This window comes from Fonsecaea monophora, assembly GCF_001642475.1.
Source record: "Fonsecaea monophora strain CBS 269.37 chromosome Unknown Scaff51, whole genome shotgun sequence".
NCBI lineage: Eukaryota > Fungi > Ascomycota > Eurotiomycetes > Chaetothyriales > Herpotrichiellaceae > Fonsecaea > Fonsecaea monophora.
The window spans coordinates 175,426-192,668 of NW_019173982.1; the positions used below are offsets into that span (position 1 = coordinate 175,426).

At 53.1% G+C, this 17,243-nt stretch overlaps 6 protein-coding genes across 6 annotated transcripts; 3 read left to right on the forward strand and 3 right to left on the reverse strand.

Moving 5' to 3' along the window:
• Positions 1–726: 726 nt before the first annotated feature.
• On the reverse strand, positions 727–3,208 carry AYO21_07011 (hypothetical protein; the record flags this gene model as incomplete). The annotated part of the gene is made up of 2 exons (XM_022656969.1): positions 727–2,663; positions 2,719–3,208. 2 exons carry the CDS (start codon positions 3,206–3,208, stop codon positions 727–729), a joined length of 2,427 nt encoding a protein of 808 aa, XP_022510768.1.
• A 3,192-nt stretch (positions 3,209–6,400) lies between these two features.
• AYO21_07012 (hypothetical protein) lies at positions 6,401–7,537 on the forward strand (the record flags this gene model as incomplete). Its single annotated transcript, XM_022656970.1, has 1 exon — positions 6,401–7,537. The coding sequence occupies one exon, from the start codon at positions 6,401–6,403 to the stop codon at positions 7,535–7,537; it is 1,137 nt and encodes a 378-aa protein (XP_022510769.1).
• Positions 7,538–8,183: 646 nt separating this feature from the next.
• AYO21_07013 (hypothetical protein) lies at positions 8,184–9,982 on the reverse strand (the record flags this gene model as incomplete). The annotated part of the gene is made up of 3 exons (XM_022656971.1): positions 8,184–9,644; positions 9,703–9,830; positions 9,880–9,982. The coding sequence occupies 3 exons, from the start codon at positions 9,980–9,982 to the stop codon at positions 8,184–8,186; spliced, it is 1,692 nt and encodes a 563-aa protein (XP_022510770.1).
• Positions 9,983–10,531: 549 nt separating this feature from the next.
• AYO21_07014 (hypothetical protein) lies at positions 10,532–11,514 on the reverse strand (the record flags this gene model as incomplete). The annotated part of the gene is made up of 2 exons (XM_022656972.1): positions 10,532–11,307; positions 11,361–11,514. The coding sequence occupies 2 exons, from the start codon at positions 11,512–11,514 to the stop codon at positions 10,532–10,534; spliced, it is 930 nt and encodes a 309-aa protein (XP_022510771.1).
• A 520-nt stretch (positions 11,515–12,034) lies between these two features.
• AYO21_07015 (hypothetical protein) lies at positions 12,035–13,429 on the forward strand (the record flags this gene model as incomplete). Its single annotated transcript, XM_022656973.1, has 2 exons — positions 12,035–13,041; positions 13,105–13,429. 2 exons carry the CDS (start codon positions 12,035–12,037, stop codon positions 13,427–13,429), a joined length of 1,332 nt encoding a protein of 443 aa, XP_022510772.1.
• A 1,142-nt stretch (positions 13,430–14,571) lies between these two features.
• On the forward strand, positions 14,572–15,783 carry AYO21_07016 (hypothetical protein; the record flags this gene model as incomplete). The annotated part of the gene is made up of 1 exon (XM_022656974.1): positions 14,572–15,783. One exon carries the CDS (start codon positions 14,572–14,574, stop codon positions 15,781–15,783), a length of 1,212 nt encoding a protein of 403 aa, XP_022510773.1.
• Between the last annotated feature and the right edge of the window lie 1,460 nt (positions 15,784–17,243).

The following is a 17,243-nucleotide window of genomic DNA, read 5'->3' on the forward strand; positions in this document are numbered from 1 at the left end:
CCATATATCAAGGACGTCCCAGCACAGATTCCACTCCACTGGCTGGGGGACACTTTCCTTCATTCATCTTTGTCAAAGGAACCAAGGGCAGACAGATAGATATGGTGTCCAATATATACTTACTAGTCGTGTATTTCTGACAAAAGGGTGAGGCAGATCATCCTTCAATTCATCTATCCATCGATCGTCTACCCGTCCATCCGTCCATCCCTACCACAACAGTCCTCTCATCACCAAAGCGTTGCATGTATCAAACAGTGTAAATGTATAAATTCATTTCTTCTCTTCTCTATCTATATATATCTCTAACGTAACTGGCAGCAAATCATGTACGTATATTGCAGTGGTGGCGGTCAGGGAAAATAGACACTGCACAACTGAACTGAGAGCCCCGGCCGGGTCTTATCAAGTCATAAAGATCAGATGCTGAATCAATTATCACCAAATTTCCTTTCTCTCTCTAAAAAAGTGTCCAGCCCAAACATCCTTCCCTTCCCATCCCTTCCCTTCGTGCATAACACTCTACTCTAATCATTATGTTCCGTCTCCCAACCCATTCTTCGTTGCGAGTCGCGACCGCGCACAATCAAGTTTCGTGAATCATATCGCCTTTTAGTACGAGATCCCATGCCCTCGTCGGCAGTAGCACCGGCAGACTGAAAGTCCATGTCCGTGGCGATCTCGTTTGCTTTCCGTTTAGCCACTCGAGGCCGCATGACCAGAGACTTAAAAGGGCCAGACCCACTTCCTGATCTCTTCTGGGTCGATACCCTCGTTGAACGCGGCGGTGCGGTACTTGATCTGTGAGCTCAGCAGCTTCTCCCGGGCGCTGGCACCCTTGTTGCCCAGCTCAGGCATTCTGTCGAGTGCCTCAATGGCAAGACTGAAGCGGTCGGTGCGGTTGCGGATGGCGAGCTCGAGAGGAGTGTCAATGTTACCCTTCTCGTTGTAGCCACGTACGTGGAGGTTGGCTTGGCTGGGTCGCTGGGCTGTCAGACGGTGGATGAGCCAGGGGTATGAGTGGAAGTTGAAGATGACGGGCCTGTTGGGCGTGAAGATGGCCTCAAATTCTCGTTGGGACATGCCATGAGGGTGGTCGTGCTCGGGGATCAGCTTGAACAGATCCACCACATTGACAAAGCGAATCTTGAGCTCCGGAATGTACTCTCGGAGCAACGCCGTTGCGGCCAGTGATTCCATGGTCGGGACGTCGCCGCAAGATGCCATGACGACGTCGGGCTCTTGTCCTTGGTCGTTGGAGGCCCAGTCCCAGATGCCGGCACCCTTGGTGCAGTGCTCGATGGCTGCGTCCATGTCGAGATATTGCAAGTGATTCTGCTTGTCGGCAACAATGACGTTGACGTAGTTGCTGCTTCGGAAGCAATGGTCCATCACCGACAGGAGACAATTTCCATCAGGTGGCAAATAGATGCGGACAACCTCTGGGGACTTGTTGCAGACGACGTCCAGGAATCCGGGATCTTGATGGGTGAAGCCGTTGTGGTCTTGACGCCAGACGGTGGCCGTCAACAGGATATTGAGAGAGGCAATCTTAGCACGCCATTCGACCTCGAGGCACTTCTCAATCCACTTGCAGTGCTGGTTGACCATCGAGTCGATGATGTGAATGAATGGCTCGTAGCTGTTGAGCAATCCATGGCGCCCAGACAGGAGGTAGCCTTCGAGCCAACCTTCGACGGTATGTTCGCTGAGCATCTCCATGACACGACCGTTGAAAGCCAGATTGCCACCATCTTCATCTTCTTCAAAGTATTCGCCCATCCACACTTTCTTACCGGCCTCGTAGACTCCGCCAAGCTTGTTGGACTCGGTTTCATCTGGACCAAAAAGACGGAAGTTGTGTGGGTTCTTTGCAATAATGTCTCGCAGGAAGACAGCCATGTTCGACATGCTGGGTGCTTCGGTTATACCTCCTTTCTCGCAGGCCAGCTTGTACTCACGGAAGTCGGGCATGAGCAGTGGCTTCTTCAAGATACCCCCATTGGCGACAGGGTTGGCACTCATCCGCCGGTTACCCTCAGGAACCAGCTTCTTCAGAGTTGGGACCAGTTTTCCTTCCTTACCAAAATACTGCTCGGGGGTGTAGCTCTTCATCCACTGTTCAAGAAGTTTCAGGTGCTCGGAGCTAGACGCGACATCTGGCAGGGGGATTTGATGAGCTCGCCAGAAGCCTTCGAGGTAGTGTCCATCCACGGTTCGTGGGCCAGTCCAGCCTTTCGGGCTTCGAAGGACGATCATGGGCCACAGAGGTCGGAACGCCTTTCCAGATTCGCGTGCCTTCTTCTGGTGGGCTCGAATCTCCAAGACACACTTCTCCAAGGTGGCAGCCATGGCCTGGTGCATGCTCAAGGGATCACTGCCTTCGACGAAGTACGGAGTCCAGCCGTAGCCGATGAACAGCGCCTCCAGCTCTCGGTGGCTGATACGGGCGAGGACAGTGGGGTTGTTGATCTTGTAGCCATTGAGATGGAGAACCGGGAGAACAGCACCGTCGGTGATGGGATTGAGGAATTTGGTGCTATGCCAGCTGGTGGCCAAAGGACCAGTCTCGGACTCACCATCACCGACCATGGTCAGAGCGATCAGATCCGGGTGGTCGAAAACGGTGCCAAAGGCATGTGAAACACTGTAGCCCAGCTCACCTGGCCAGTATGTCAGCTGCTGCGGGCAATGAGATTGTGGTTTGGGTCAACTCACCTCCTTCGTGCAAACTCCCAGGCGTCTCAGGGGTAGCATGGCTACCGATGCCCCCAGGGAAGGAAAACTGCTTGAAGAATTTCCGCATGCCTTCTTCATCTTCGGATTTATCCGGGTAAACTTCGCTATAGACACCCTCCAGATAGGCCTGAGAGATCACCGCGGGGGCTCCGTGTCCGGGGCCGGAGATGAAGATAACATCGAGATCATACTTTTTGATAAGGCGATTCATGTGGACATAGGTGAAGACTTGACCAGCATCGGACCCCCAGTGTCCGAGGAGTCTGGCTTTCAAGTCTTCCACCTTGAGTGGCTCTTTGAGCAGGGCATTCTTCTTGAGATAAAGCATGCCAAGGCAGAGATAAAGACTGGCTCGCATATAGTCATCATGGAGCTTCAGCTCGTCGCTGCCGAGAGGCTCACCCTTGACGGTCGAGCGGGCTTTGCCAAAGGGCGAGATGCTCTCGACAGAGACATCCGTGGAAGACATGATGGAGGGAGGGGTAGAGAAGGAAGAAGACGGTGGCCGATTCTGCGTGGGAAATCTATGAGGAAGGAAACGCAGGCAAAGGCAAGGTGTGCGGACGGTGACAAGACGGAGATGAGGGTGTGAAGAGAGGAGAGAGAGCTCGAGGTGACGACAGCCGGAAGTGAAGGAAGGTTTATATAGCAGTAGTCAGTGATGATCACATCTTCAGCCTACAGATGCTACGTATCATACAAGAAACCCGGTCGTAACGGACAGCGGCAGGCACCGTGGATTCATCCATTGCTAATCTAAGCGGCGGCGGTCGAGAAGCATTGTGATGGGGATGAGCGACATGTTTTTACCATTCTCGCTTTCTTGTCCTCTCGCCTCCAGTTATGCACAAGTCGGTTGCATCAGAGTGCATTCAATGCGAGCTGCTCAATCCCTGCACGTGTCCGAACAAGGTTACAAGTGGATGTGTGGGAAGCGGTATGAGTGATCCGAAGCATATGCTTGGAAGGGGAGCTGCACCGTGAGCAAAGCTGACTGTTCCTCCTCTTTTCCCATTGCCCAGCGGGATGGATGGATTCAAGGAAAAGGTTCAAGGCGATGGGTGTGGACGCGATCAAAGACTGGCGGAGCTACCTGACATAGCCAATGCAAGGAGGACAAGGATGTCAGGATACGAGAGGACGTTCGAGTGAGGACTGTGGGAGGAGCTTCTGGAGGAGGGAGGGGCAGCTTGGACGAATGACGGTGCCTCAAAGCTGGCCCTTTTGCAGTTTTGGAAACGAGGTCACCACAGAAGCTGGCAGGGGGATATGCCGCTGACATGATCTGATGGTAAGGGAATGGCCAAGAAACATAAAGATCGCAACATCAGGAGATGGGATAAACTTCAACTGGCGCAACATGTGAGGATGCTGTTCGATCCAGAGGGTTTCGCGGCCTCAAAATGTTTTTCGGGTGGTGTGAGGCGCAAATACATCACCGCCCACTTCGGGTATAGCGGTATTTATGGTGCTCCATCCCTGCATACCCAGTCCGCGTGGTGTTCGGCTGTCCGGATTCTAATGCTCGGTAGTCACTCCTACTGCATTTAGTGTCTTGACCACCGATTGACTTTTGGTCAATTCCTGAATTGCCCATGTTCTGGATTCTTGTCCAGATAACGGCGAGATCTACGAGAGGATCATAGGACAGCTAACACATTGGGGAGCTGGCCGACGGATTGCATTTTTGCGCTGCCATGTGCTACACGGGAAAAAAAGACCGGCAAGGCTAAAATACCGCAGCTCGAGTAGGGTCGATGCGAGGCGGAGACAACACCTCTGTATCAACTCTCGCAGTTCCCAACGTTCCAGTGAGTGAAACAGGACAAGTATACAGTTGCCAAATTGAAGCTCAATCCCACCCTGCTATCTCTTCAGCTCTGTCTCCTGACCCCCAGGATCATGCGCAGCGCAGTGGAAGCGAGGTCTGTATCCCGTACTGACAAAACAGTTCTCTTTCTACCCAAGACTCGCTTCAACTTGTGGACGTTGTCTCGAGGCTTGGATCTTGTTGTTCAGGATCTATCCGCTCTCAAAGTTCAACAAACACTAAACCTCGTTATGCAAGATTGCCGGGACCTGCGTCGATCAGGTCTTTAACGAAAGTATCCGGGTCTGATCCGACACCGTCAAGAGGTGCTGTGCATGTGGCGGATACAGCCGTGCGATCACATCTGATCCGTCCCTGTGCCGTACGGGTGATCGAGGCAGGGGTCGCTTTACCGAGGGGATTCTGGTGTCTGGAAGAGGGGTTTCCATCTCGAAGTGGAAACGACAAATCGTCGTGCTGTGCTGGTAAGAGCCGATGGAAAATGACTGCTTTTCTATTGGCCGGGTTGAGACGCTGGGTCTCGTGCTTGACGGGTTGACCTTGGCCTATACCTAAGAGGCGAACATGTGAGCATTTCCCCTTTGGACGTGACCCTGGCCGCTAGCGATCTCCTTCGGCGTTGGAGAATTGCAGCTTACCCCTGGTCAAATAGCTGCGGGTGATATAGCCCACCTGTTTGCAATGCTCTGGGCGATTGTGGGCTAGAGGTCTATCTCTAGTAGCTTGTCTCTCCTCCACCTTTGGGAAAGAGAGCATGTCAGTTGTTCGGTGAGTGGTGACAGCGACGAGACGCGGGCAGTGCCATGGACCTTTCAAAGGTTCAGGACCGGTAGGTTTCACTTCTTATTCTTCTCTTGTTGTTGGCGGTACTGGTGACTTGGGCGATGAGTGCCTTGTCTAGCGCAGGCTGAGTATGAGGATGATGTTGTTCCCACGGCTGCGTCACCTTCTCGAGATTCGATGACGAGGTTGTCAATGCCTGGTGGCAGCTGTGAACGCCTTTCGTGTACCTACTAGGCACACATGACAAGTTCAGTTGTGGACCACCCAGTGAACTTTCGAGCCAGCTTTTGTTGCCGTTTGGCACCTCTCCTGGAAACCTGCCAGCTCAATGACTTGCAGCCAACACTTACTCAGAGCTGGAGACATAATGGTTCAGCTGCCCTTGACAATATGTGTGAACAGTCCTTATCTGATCAAGATCAGTGACGCGCTGGTGAGGTTGAGGCTTCTTCACACTTCACCCTCGACAGACTGCGGTCAATATTGCGTGTCGTTGGCATCTTCATCAAGCGACGAGGTATTGATTATCAGCATCGTCGTCTCCGAGCCCTCGGAGGGCGACGATATCCAATCTTGAAGCTCAGCATACAAGATAGATAGTGTCTTTTGTTGAGAGAGTCAAATGGCACTTGCATATCTCTCTTGCCTGTTCTGGAGATGGTGTTGTGATCTGCGGGGTTGATTTGCTCGGCGGACTTGAGCACCGCTGTGCGCAGTTGCGCAGTTATCAATTGCCCAACTCAAATTGGTCCATCCCATCAATCATTTACTGCAATTCAGTCCATGAACCCCTCGACTCCAAGGCTCTCCTCGTGTTCCTCCTGCTCTCTCTTGCCTTTCTCGTCTTATCACAAACACGCGCCACGAATGCCTGACAGGCGCCTCGCCGCGTCCACTCCTGTGTCTTACTCATGCTATAGGTATAAAGCCACCCGTCTTCACCCTCCCTCACCAAGGTAATCGTTCGTTCTTCATCTCTGTCCTTGTGCTCGTTCTCTCCCCTTGTATCTTCGTGTCTTGTGCGAGTCGATCCTCACTACTTTCACCATGGCTACCACCACAACCACCACCACCACCCTCACCCAAGTTCTCTCCTCCGACCCCCCTGCTTCCGAGCCTCAGCACTATGGAAAGCTGCGTTACATTCCCGAGGGTCAAACCCCCACCCCGTCTCCTCACAACTTCCATCTCCCTGCTATGGCTGAGTTTGGTGACGTCCGACTGCAACCTCTTATCGACATGCGGCCAGTCCCAACCATCGCGGAACTGCCAAAGGCGAAGGAGGGCGCCGCTCAGCTTGATACCCACGGTTTCACTGCCCTCCGTCACCCCACAACCATGAATGCACCCCCGTATAGCCGCGCGAGCTGGAGTGACCCCAAACTCCTCAAGGAACTCTACGTGCCCGAGACGGAGGAGATGGTCAAACAAGTCACCGGCGCAAAGACCGTCATCACTGAAGCTCTTCTATTGCGCAGCGCCATCTGGTCCGAAGCGGACGCTCTCGCGACACATGCAGGCCATGGGGACCAAAAGGAAGAACAGCAGCCGCCAGAGAAGTCGCAGGAGGAGAAGGAACTCGAACTCGGCTTCCCCCAGTTCATTGGTTTCTCCAAGCAACACGGTGGTGCCAGTCCTGCCCCCAAAGTCCATCTGGACTATGCCCCCAATGGTGCGCGGATGCATTTGAGGAAGTATCACCCCACCATGACGGCCACTGCGCAGCCCATCATCGATGCAGAGGAGAAATTGCTGGCACAAGGTAAATCGTTGAGAGAGGAGTACGCCGAATCCGGTCTGGGACCTCGCTGGGCACTGTACTCCATCTGGCGGCCCTTGAAGCGTGTCCGTCGTGATCCCCTCGCCCTGGGCGATGCGCGTACCTTCCTCGAGAGCGACTACGTCCCCGTCATTGTGAAGACACCCAACCTCGGCATCTCCCCGGACTCAAAGGAAACACACGACACAGAATCATATCTTGCCCACTGGTCCTCGGGACAGAAATGGTACTTTATCAGCCAGCAAGAGCCTGAGGAGGTCTTGGTCATTAGCCTTTTCGACAGCAATCGCGACAAGGAGACCGTCGCCGCCGGCGGTACCCTGCATTCCAGCGTTGATCTGCCCGGAACCGAGAACGAAGAGCCCAGGGAGAGCCTGGAGCTCCGATGTCTCGCCATTTGGTAAGGTGTGTGTCATAGGTGCCGAGATGGGCGGGGGTTGGCATATATGATATCCCTGGAAGCTATGTGGATGGTGGAGTTATGGGGACGATGGGGAACTGCGGCTGTGCAGAACAGATATATGGAACATTTGGACGCGTCTGCCCACCTGCATATCCTGGTTATATATGTATGTAAGGTGCGACAGAGCCATGTAGTCTTTTGATAAGTCCGAGATCTTTTTGATAGTTTCGTTTGCTTCTTTTTTGGGTCTGTGTGTGTGACTTTGTGACACCTGTCTGCAGGTGCTTGGTATACCCATCTGTGGGCTACCCATAATTAGCCTGATAAGGCGCTGTGCACCCAGCGCTACTATACATGGATCCTTCGTCGTCGCCATTATAGAGGTAGTCCTCTTTTAAGACTGCCTTGACTGCCCATACAGTCTCTAGTCCAAAACGGGTAGAAGGATAAACCAACCAACCGAATCAACTATTCACAGTCCACCAAGCGACTGCGGGTATCTGCACCAGCATACATACCAGCCAGCCATGGCGCGGCGTAGCGTGTGCATGCACGATCTCCCCTTCTCGGGGAGGAAGGATCCTCCGTCCCTATTTCCACAAGGACTTGTAGGTCAAGCCATATGATTAGATGTAAGTGTGTAACTGTTATTGTTTGAGAGCTATGCCGATCGAGTTGAGGTACTGACATTTCTTCCTGACGGAGGCGCTGACCTCGGCCATGCCCGTCGTGTCGGCCGTGTCGAAGAACATTCGCAGCCAGCCTGTTGTTGCTGCGGTGGCACCATCACCGCCCTCCTCATCGGCGAGGGTAAATTCTTGCCATGTCGGGGCTCCCTGAAGCCTGAACGGGTTCGGGTCCAGCGTGCGAATGAAGCTGATCCAGTAGCTCTGCATCAGCGGGACGATCCACGCGTTGGGACCACCACGACGATAGCTCGGCGGGCTCGCGCCGTTGGTGTTCTCGGGACCCCAGATGGCGGACAGCTCGACCGTGTGCGGCACCCCCAGGCCCTGGCGGACCTGCGAGGCGTCCTGCACGTTGTACCAGTAATTCCAGTTGCCCGACACGCCGTAGCGCGCATAGCTCGCCGCGATGAACAGGTTCGGGCACATGTACCTCATGTCGCCGTAGGCGTTGGAGACTTGGCGCCACCAGGAGCCCGAGTTGGGGAATTGCGGGCCATTATTGGGATAGAGCTCGCCGATGCGCTGCAGCTGGTCGGATGTCAGGTCCGGGAACTGGTCGTGCAAGAAGGTGTTGGACTGGGCCCGGCTGGAGGTCCCCCGCGGGGTGAAGACCGTCCCGCCGTTGGTGTCGTCGCCAAACAGCACAGGGATACGCAGGAATTTGCCGCTATCAAAGGCGGCGTAGGTGTAGTTTCGAATCATTCCGTCGTCAATGACGGGATTCCACATGTAGAGGGGCGGGTTTTGGGCTCCCGGATACGGCAGATTGTGGTTTTGGGCCTGGAACTCTGCCGTTGTCTTTGAGCGGAGACACGACACAGTGGTGTCCTTGCCAGTTGAACCCTGACTCGTGGTGCGAGATGTGCAGCCCAGACTCTTCACCAAGTGGTCATATTGGTACTGACTTTCCTCGACAGTCAAAATGGGCGCGAAACTGACGGATTCGGCGGCTGCGGCGACAAATAACCCGTCATTTCGCCCGCCATATGCCGTCAAATGGTAGGCGATGGATGCAGCGCCGGCGGAATCTCCCCCAAGAACAACATGGTTTGGATCTCCGCCGAAATGAGTAATGTACCTTTGCACCCAATCGAGCGCTTTGCGCTGGTCTAATAAACCGTTGTTTAAGGTGGCAGACGGTGATTCTTGAATCTCGCGACTGGCAAGGAACCCATACGGGCCCACGCGATAGTTAAAGGTCACAACGATCATCCCATGCCCGGATACGGAGACCAGGCCGCTGCCATTGTAATTTGCATTTGAGTTGAAGTTGAAACCACCCCCCTGAATGAAGAAGTAGACGGGCAGTTTCGAGGTGTTGGTTGCCTGACTCGGAGCATAGACGTCCAGGAAGAGACAGTCTTCGGACAAGCTTGGGTCACGAGGATTGTTGCCCGTCCCAAAGCAGATGTCACCGTGCTGAGACTATGGTCAGCGATGTCTGAGCTTTGAACAGTTGAGTGGGATTGGAAGCCACCTTATTAGCCTGCTGAGTGCCATGGACGATGGGCGGGTCTTGGGGCGGTGCGAATCTCAAAGGTCCCGTTGGGGCTGCGGCATATCGCATCCCAAGCCATTGAGTGACGCCATTTGCAAGAGCTCTGCCTTTGTAAGAGGCGTAGTCAAGGTGGACTAACTCATTTGTAGCTAACACCGTCGAGACACAACACAATAGGAGAGTTGGGAGCATCGTCAAGTGCAAGTGTAGAGGTCCAAGCTGATGTTGCGCGCGTCTGCGAGCTGATGATAATGATCATCGAGCCACACCTTTGAAGCACCAGTGAGAGGTCATCCTGGCCAACTTTTTATTTGAATATCCAGTCTCAATAAATTCCGCAACCTCTTCTTCTTCCGTAAGTCAGCCACGGCTTGAATACTGGTGCTTACAACAGAGATAATTCGTGACGCGACGACGCGAGGCGCAGTGCATAATAGGATAATCAACCATGGTTTGGGAGGGTCTTGTCAAAGGCGGTAACAGAGAGCTTGCTGGCCCAAAAAGTTCCCGTGGGTGAAAAGTGTGGTAAGAATGTATGTATCAGAGGTACTCGGTACTGCAAGGGGTAGTCGGGTGTTTCGGTTTCACGCGGCGATTCCCCGGCTTCGTCCCAGTCCCGCGTCATCAGCGGCCGCAGGCAATGCGTCACCACCAGGCTAGAGAGGTCGAGTGCAGCGGGATAAGTCCGCGACAAGTTGATAGCACTGGTGACAGTTGTATAGCAGCTTAGAAATGTCCTCCCCAGCAACGTCTTTTTGGGATAACAGCCGTGTCGATTCGAGAAAGCGCAAGGATGGTTGGAGTGGTCTCAATAAGACACAGCATCGGCAATTCCCGCTTTGACGACGTCCCAGTTGATTCCCCCAATTTCATCACCCTTCAGCCTGCCCAGAACATTTGGGTCGCTAGTTGACCTGCCCATAACAATTCTCCTGGCCATGAGCGAGTCCTTCGCACCCGGCAACTTGGAAGCTGCGCCGTCCAGTATGCAACGCTCGAACCAGACCTCCTCCTGCACGGTCAATGGCAGCCCAACCAGAAGCGTTGCCCGCTCCGACCGAGCACGACCAGGGCTGTCCTGAAGTACGGCCACCACCAGTTTCTCAAACAGTATTTTATGTTTTGTCTCGTATTGTCTCTGTGCGAAATAATACGCTTCCACCAGGTTGTTACTTATGATCAAATCATAATATGCCTCGAGAACTGCCGGATCTTCCAGTGGTGGAGACATAGCAATGTAATATGTCATTGCTAAGGGCGGTTCGCATTTCGGATGTCGCAGGAGGGTAAGGAGGATCTCGTCAGTGAAGGTCGGGGTCAGGGAGGGGTCTGTGAGGTGTTCGAGGGCACGAGAGAACTGAGCGTGGTCGAGTTCCCACAACCCGGCCACCAGAAGCTGCCACCTTTGAGGGAGATATGTTCTTCGGGCAAAGTTCGAGTCGGCATTGGGCAGCTGGCGACAGTCTCGGAGCAGGTAGTAGAGAAGGGCGAGTTTCTGTTCATCGGGAGCGGTCGACTGAACAATCTTGGACCACAAATTGCGCAGATCCTGGTTGGATCGAGGTGGATAGTTATTCCTTGCAGCTGATGATTGATCAGTAACTCTGACAAATATTGATGCAAAGTGAAGGCCTCACGTCTTGTAAGGCCAATGGTCTTCCAGATTCGGTCAAAGAATAGCTGGTCACCGAATTCCTTGCGTTGTTTGAGGATACTCTCAACCGTTCGGGTGTCATAAGCATAGTCGGTCTTTGGCTGAAAGACTGCGTCAAAGTCGTGCCAGTCGAGCATCTTGGACGGCCGGCAGTAGGTTCAACTGAGGAGGCTTGTTGTCCAATCCGAGGTGAGTTGAGTTGAGTTGATTAGTTTTCTGAAGACTTCACTTTCGCTTCATGTGTTGCATGTGAATCGCGAATCGCGTCTGGCATCAACATTCTTCTCCGCACTGATCACGTGATAGTCACCGGGCCTGGCCCAATTCTCTCTTTTCATAATTACAGAAGCGACAAACTCAATCCTCATCCTTACCCCAAATGCTTCATCGACACTTCCGCGGTTGTCTCGCTATCAGCGGAGTGGTTGGCACGCCGAGTCAGGAACCCCGCGCAGTTCCATAATGCCAATTGATCCACACGCCCAAGAGTCTTCGTAAATACAAAACAGGCAATGACCCGAGGTGAGATCCGTTCACCCAGTTCGTTTTCTTCACAGCTATATAAAGAGGTTTGTTTTGCCTGCCCTTTCGTGTGTCTCACATCAGCGTCCAAAAAAAAAAACCACCTTGAGTTTGTATTCTTGTCAAAAAATCGCAATGGGCTCCGAGCGCTACCCCGTTCGACACAAAGGCATCTACCACAATCTGCCCACTTTCGACCCGTCGATCAAAGACCTCACGGCGATTGTCACTGGTGCCAATGGCATTTCGGGCTTCCATACGATGCGGGTGCTGCTTGATAGCCCCGAGCGCTGGAGCAAAGTCTACGCCTTGTCACGCCGCCCACCACCCAAAGAAATGATGGCTCTGCTTCCAGAATCCCAACGTTCGCGAGTCCAACATGTGGCAGTCGATTTCCTGGAGGATCCCAAAAAGATCGCTGATGCCATGACCTCAGCTGGTGTCAAAGCCGACTACGTCTTCTTCTACTCGTACCTGCAGCCAAAGCCCCCGCCAGGAAGTGGCCCTTGGTCCAATGCCGATGAACTGGTCAAAGTGAACAGCGCGCTACTTGACAACTTCCTTCAGGCTCTCACCCTCAGTAAGATCATTCCCAAGCGCTTTTTGCTGCAAACGGGGGCCAAAAACTACGGTGTTCATGTTGGTCGAGCCCGCACTCCAGCTATCGAGTCCGACCCGCAACCGGCGCACCTGCAACCAAACTTCTACTACCCGCAAGAGAAATTGCTCTTCGAATTTTGTAAAGCCAGCAACACCGCGTGGAATGTTGTCCGTCCAGCTTGGATCCTGGGCGCCGTCAACAACGCCCAGATGAATGCCCTCCATCCTTTCGCTCTTTATGCCGCCGTACAAGCGCAAAAGGGTGAACCTTTATATTTCCCGGGAGACTGGGACACTTGGCAATTTGAGTATCATCATTCCTCTGCTATGCTCACAGGCTATTTATCCGAGTGGGCGGTATTGGAGGACAAGTGCAAGAATGAGGCCTTTAACTCCCAGGACACCGGACCTGTGTCCTTTGACCGCTTCTACGAGGAGTTGGCACGATGGTTCGGCGTTGAGAAGGGCGTCCATCCCCCGGAAGAGGATCTGACCAAATTCCATGAGATCAAGGGCACCGGCGGGAAACAGTCTCCTATGGGGTGAGTGCGAATCCTTTAATCTGTGCCATATGTGGTACGTCAAGGTAGCTGATTGAGTCACAGATACGGCCCTGATCCAACATTTCGCATCCTCTTCTCACTTGTCGACTGGGCTTCGCAACCTGAAAACAAGGAGGCCTGGCAGCAGCTCATGAAGGCGTCCGGCGGTCAACTGACCGATAACCCTTTCAAGGATCCTCAGGCGAGCTTTGAATTCGGCGATGCGGCCTTGAGCAAATTTGGTAGTTTGTGTATGAACAAGGCGAGGCGATTGGGCTGGACTGGCTTTGTCGACACGATTGAGGCTCTCTTTGAGATGTATTACGAGATGGGCCACTTGGGAATGGTACCTAGGATGAAAGTGGATAAAGCAAAGCCTTTGGTGTAAAGAGGCTCAAGCGTTGGGGTTCAGTAGCAGCCTTTGCAGGACGATATCTTTCATCCAATTGAAGCCACATTGGTTAACAAAGACACTTCTGCGTGATAATGGCCAAGTTGTTGTACCCACCGAGAGAAGACGAGGAGGAACAAGGCACACCACGTCGCACGACACAAGTGCAGGCCCAAGTGACTGCACCATCCATCATCCATCTGGCTTTCTACACCGCAATGTCACAGGACAGGACAGGACATGCAGGTCGGGATCCACCTCGTATCCAACCATCTGTTCACCGATCCATCAACTCTCGTCCGTCTCTTCCCACAAACATCATGCACCTTCCCAGCCGCAAGACCAAAGGCATGGTCAATTGCCGTCCACCTGAGCCCATCCCGTCATCCCTCCCCAAAAGTCAGCAAGTGTAGCCGAGAGAGAGCGTCCTGGGCAATTGTGGTGCGCTGAATTCGACTTCCTAGTCTGTTTCTTATTCGACATGCATCAGTGGATACGAAGAGGAGGAAACGCCTAGCCAGGCCAATCGCCTGGACATGCTGAAAGGCAAAGGATTGCGGGATCCGATCTTTTTTCCTGCTTTGGTCGGTTATCTGGGATAGCAAATCTAGTGCTGCCCAAGGGTTTCTCGGATTGGACTGAACATGGCAGAAGAAACTTTGGCGCTTCGAATTTCCAGGGCGCATCTGCAGCTACTTACGAGGTACTCGGTACTTGAGCGTGGAGGTTTGTGTGAGGCTGGGATATGAGCCTATCACGCCTCGTCCACCGTCCTCATCCCCAGCATCCTTGTTCCCCTGCGCCTCTGCTATTCGACAGCAAAAGAACATCTTCCCCAATTTGACATGTCAGTCCGTCATCATGTGCATGGCGGGAAAAAGATCCAGAAACGCAGCTGACCCCATTGTACTTGCCAGGTATAGTCAACCTACACCACCGACGCGAGTGGCACTACTGCAGCACCAATCAAAGGGGGCCAACCATGCGAGAGTGAAAGTGCCATAGCAGCATGGCGCTCAAGACCACAATGTCGGTGCAAAAGAGATGGGAAAGAAAAATGCAAAAATACAGGACATGCCCATCCTTTTCGACGCCGCCGTTTAGCGTCTCTTCCTCCTTCTACCGTCTCCCCTATCAACATGTTATCCAGTTTCCGGCTCGATGCCATCAATAGCAGCGCGACTAATATTGGCCATGTTCATCCACTCGCGTTGCCTTTCTCACGCGCTCCACCACCCTACAGCAGCTGCACCAGGTTAGGCAAACAGACAGCGGTGCACCACCTATCGGAGACTATGGTAAGCAAGGCTCCCATTTCCCCCTGTCCCCGAGGTGGCGCAGAACCTATTACTGAAGAGGGGTCTCCCAAGGAGGAATTGTATCGATCCAGTCTGGCTCGCCTTCAGCTGGAGCTGGCATTGCCCGACCACGTCGTGAAGCGTCTTGACGCAGCGATCAAAGAGCTGATTGTCTCACCGGTGATCCGAGATGGAGCACACTCCGTGTTGAACTACGGGATCGACTTCGAGGCTGTTGCCAGTAAGGTGGAGAGCTGCCCTGACTTTCGACCTTATTTTGAGAGAACGCGGTCCCACAACTGGGTGACGTGCTTGAACAATGCTCTCTACTTCTGGGCTCACGCCGTTTGTGGGATTCCCGAGCTCTGGAAAAGAGAGACTCCCGCGAGCCAGGGATCATCAGGCAGCCAGGCGCACGAATTTCCCCACGATCCGGAATCCACTGTTCGAAGTACACCATCGTCTACTACTCTCACATCTCTTTCTGCTGGCAGTAGTAGGGAGGACTCTCCCGGTCATCCTGATGATATCTATATGGCCCCTCCAGGCAGTACCAGCCACCTAGCTGGGGAGCTCTGGATGAGGGTATACCCGGGTAAATATGTCAACTACATCGAGATCCGCGCCATTAGCGGCGTTCAAGAGGAGGTATTGAGCGGGAGGATACAGGACCTGTTTCGCGTGCGCTGTCCGCCGGGTCTCACCAAGTACGGGTACGACTATGTGCTGCCGCACTGTCGACGATTCCTGGAGAAGCACCGGGGCGCGCCGCCCAACGCCGAGGTCGAGCTCTTCTACTACGTCAAGATGCCGACCATGGCGAGCCCGATCCGCATTGCCATCTGGGACAACGGGTCGTGCGAAATGGCTTACGACAGCTGGCTGCGCCTTAAGAACTCGCGAATCCCGTTTCTGCTCTTCCTGGACGACCAGAAGCACACACGCCCGCCGCTGAAACTGCCCTTGCCTCCCATCTCGCCGGGCAAGCTACTCGAGAGCTCGCCAGACTCGGTGACACGAGGCGGCTACCGCCACCAGTCTGAGGGTTCATGACATTGTTCTGAAGCCGTGGCATCGATCCGCTGTCGATATTCGGTTGTTACGCCTTCAGAGACACATCAAAAACTCCGGACCTGAAACCCAACCTGGGAAGGGGGAGGCCACCCAATAAAATCTGGCAACTAGAGGACAAGTCTGCCCCGACCAAAGGCCGACAGAATTGTATATAATGAGACCAAGAGATCGAGACGAACACGAAACGGAAAGAGCACATGATTGATTGACATTGATTGTTATTGATGATTGTATTATGAATATACGATGATACATATGCACAGCACAGACGACCGCGTTCTCGGCCGAACACGTTCGTCCATTTTCTCTCCTCTGCAGGTCGCGCTAACACCCTGCATGAAGCACTAGCACAAAGAGCACATACGACTGAATTGAAAAATCCATGACATAGGCTTTTGTCGGGCTCATAGTCATAGCAAGCATCGTCATGCTTGGCAACTGCATAGCGACTCTGAAAAGATTTTCAGATGTGTGCAGAAATGCCAGAGAAACGTTGAGAATATACCAGACAACGCTCGAGAGCATCCGAGATGGTGGGATAAGATCACTCGGTGGCTTTAACCCATGTTGAAACCGACCTGTCTTCTCGGTCAAGAATGACTCTCTTATGAGCTCCCTGATTGCCATTATCCTTTTCTGGTCCGTTTCATAACAAGTAATTAAATACAAGGTATAATAAATTGTTTCATGAGTATTCCCTGAGTTGGGCTAGACTGAGCGCCGTGGGTGCTGCCAATGGGGCCTTCTCTCTCGCAGCTATAGCCCCAGGAAACCGAAACACCGCACGTGGAGAACATGGGAGTGAATCAAGGACCTTGCTACCTACTCCGTAGTGGCCTCGTCATCCGTAGGCATACTCCCCTACTCTGTACAATTTCAAAAGGACATACTTATACAAAACACGTACCGAGTATGTCTATTATCTAGTCAAACTCTCCCAATCAGATCCAAGTGCAATCAATCTCTTTGTTTAGAATACGGATCTTTGGTCCCTTCTTTCTTTGTACTCGAGTATACTCATACAATAAAAAGGTAGGAGACAATGTGTCAACGCCGCTAGGATGCTCCTGTTATGCACTCCTTGAAAATCCCCCCCCCCTTCAATGCTTTGCAAGTCTTTCGCAGCTCTAATAGCCATGCCATAACCTGAAAGATGACAGTTTTTGGTCAAAATCGGCCATGATTCCAAGCGCGCAAGATGCTGTTGACGGTCGGTTGATGCAAGAAAAAAGATTCAGTTTCATGTCTCATCACATGGTGACCCTCTCAGAGTGTGTGTGTCCTTCCTCCGTCCTCCCTTTCCCTGACAGTACTCGGCCAAGTTCTAGCCCTTAGCATACTCGCGGGTCCACCAATCTCGGTCCCAATATCCGCTCTCAAGCTTCATATCGCTCATCTCGAGCCTCCCTCTTCTGTCTTGGCTCGCGTGCGGATTGAGA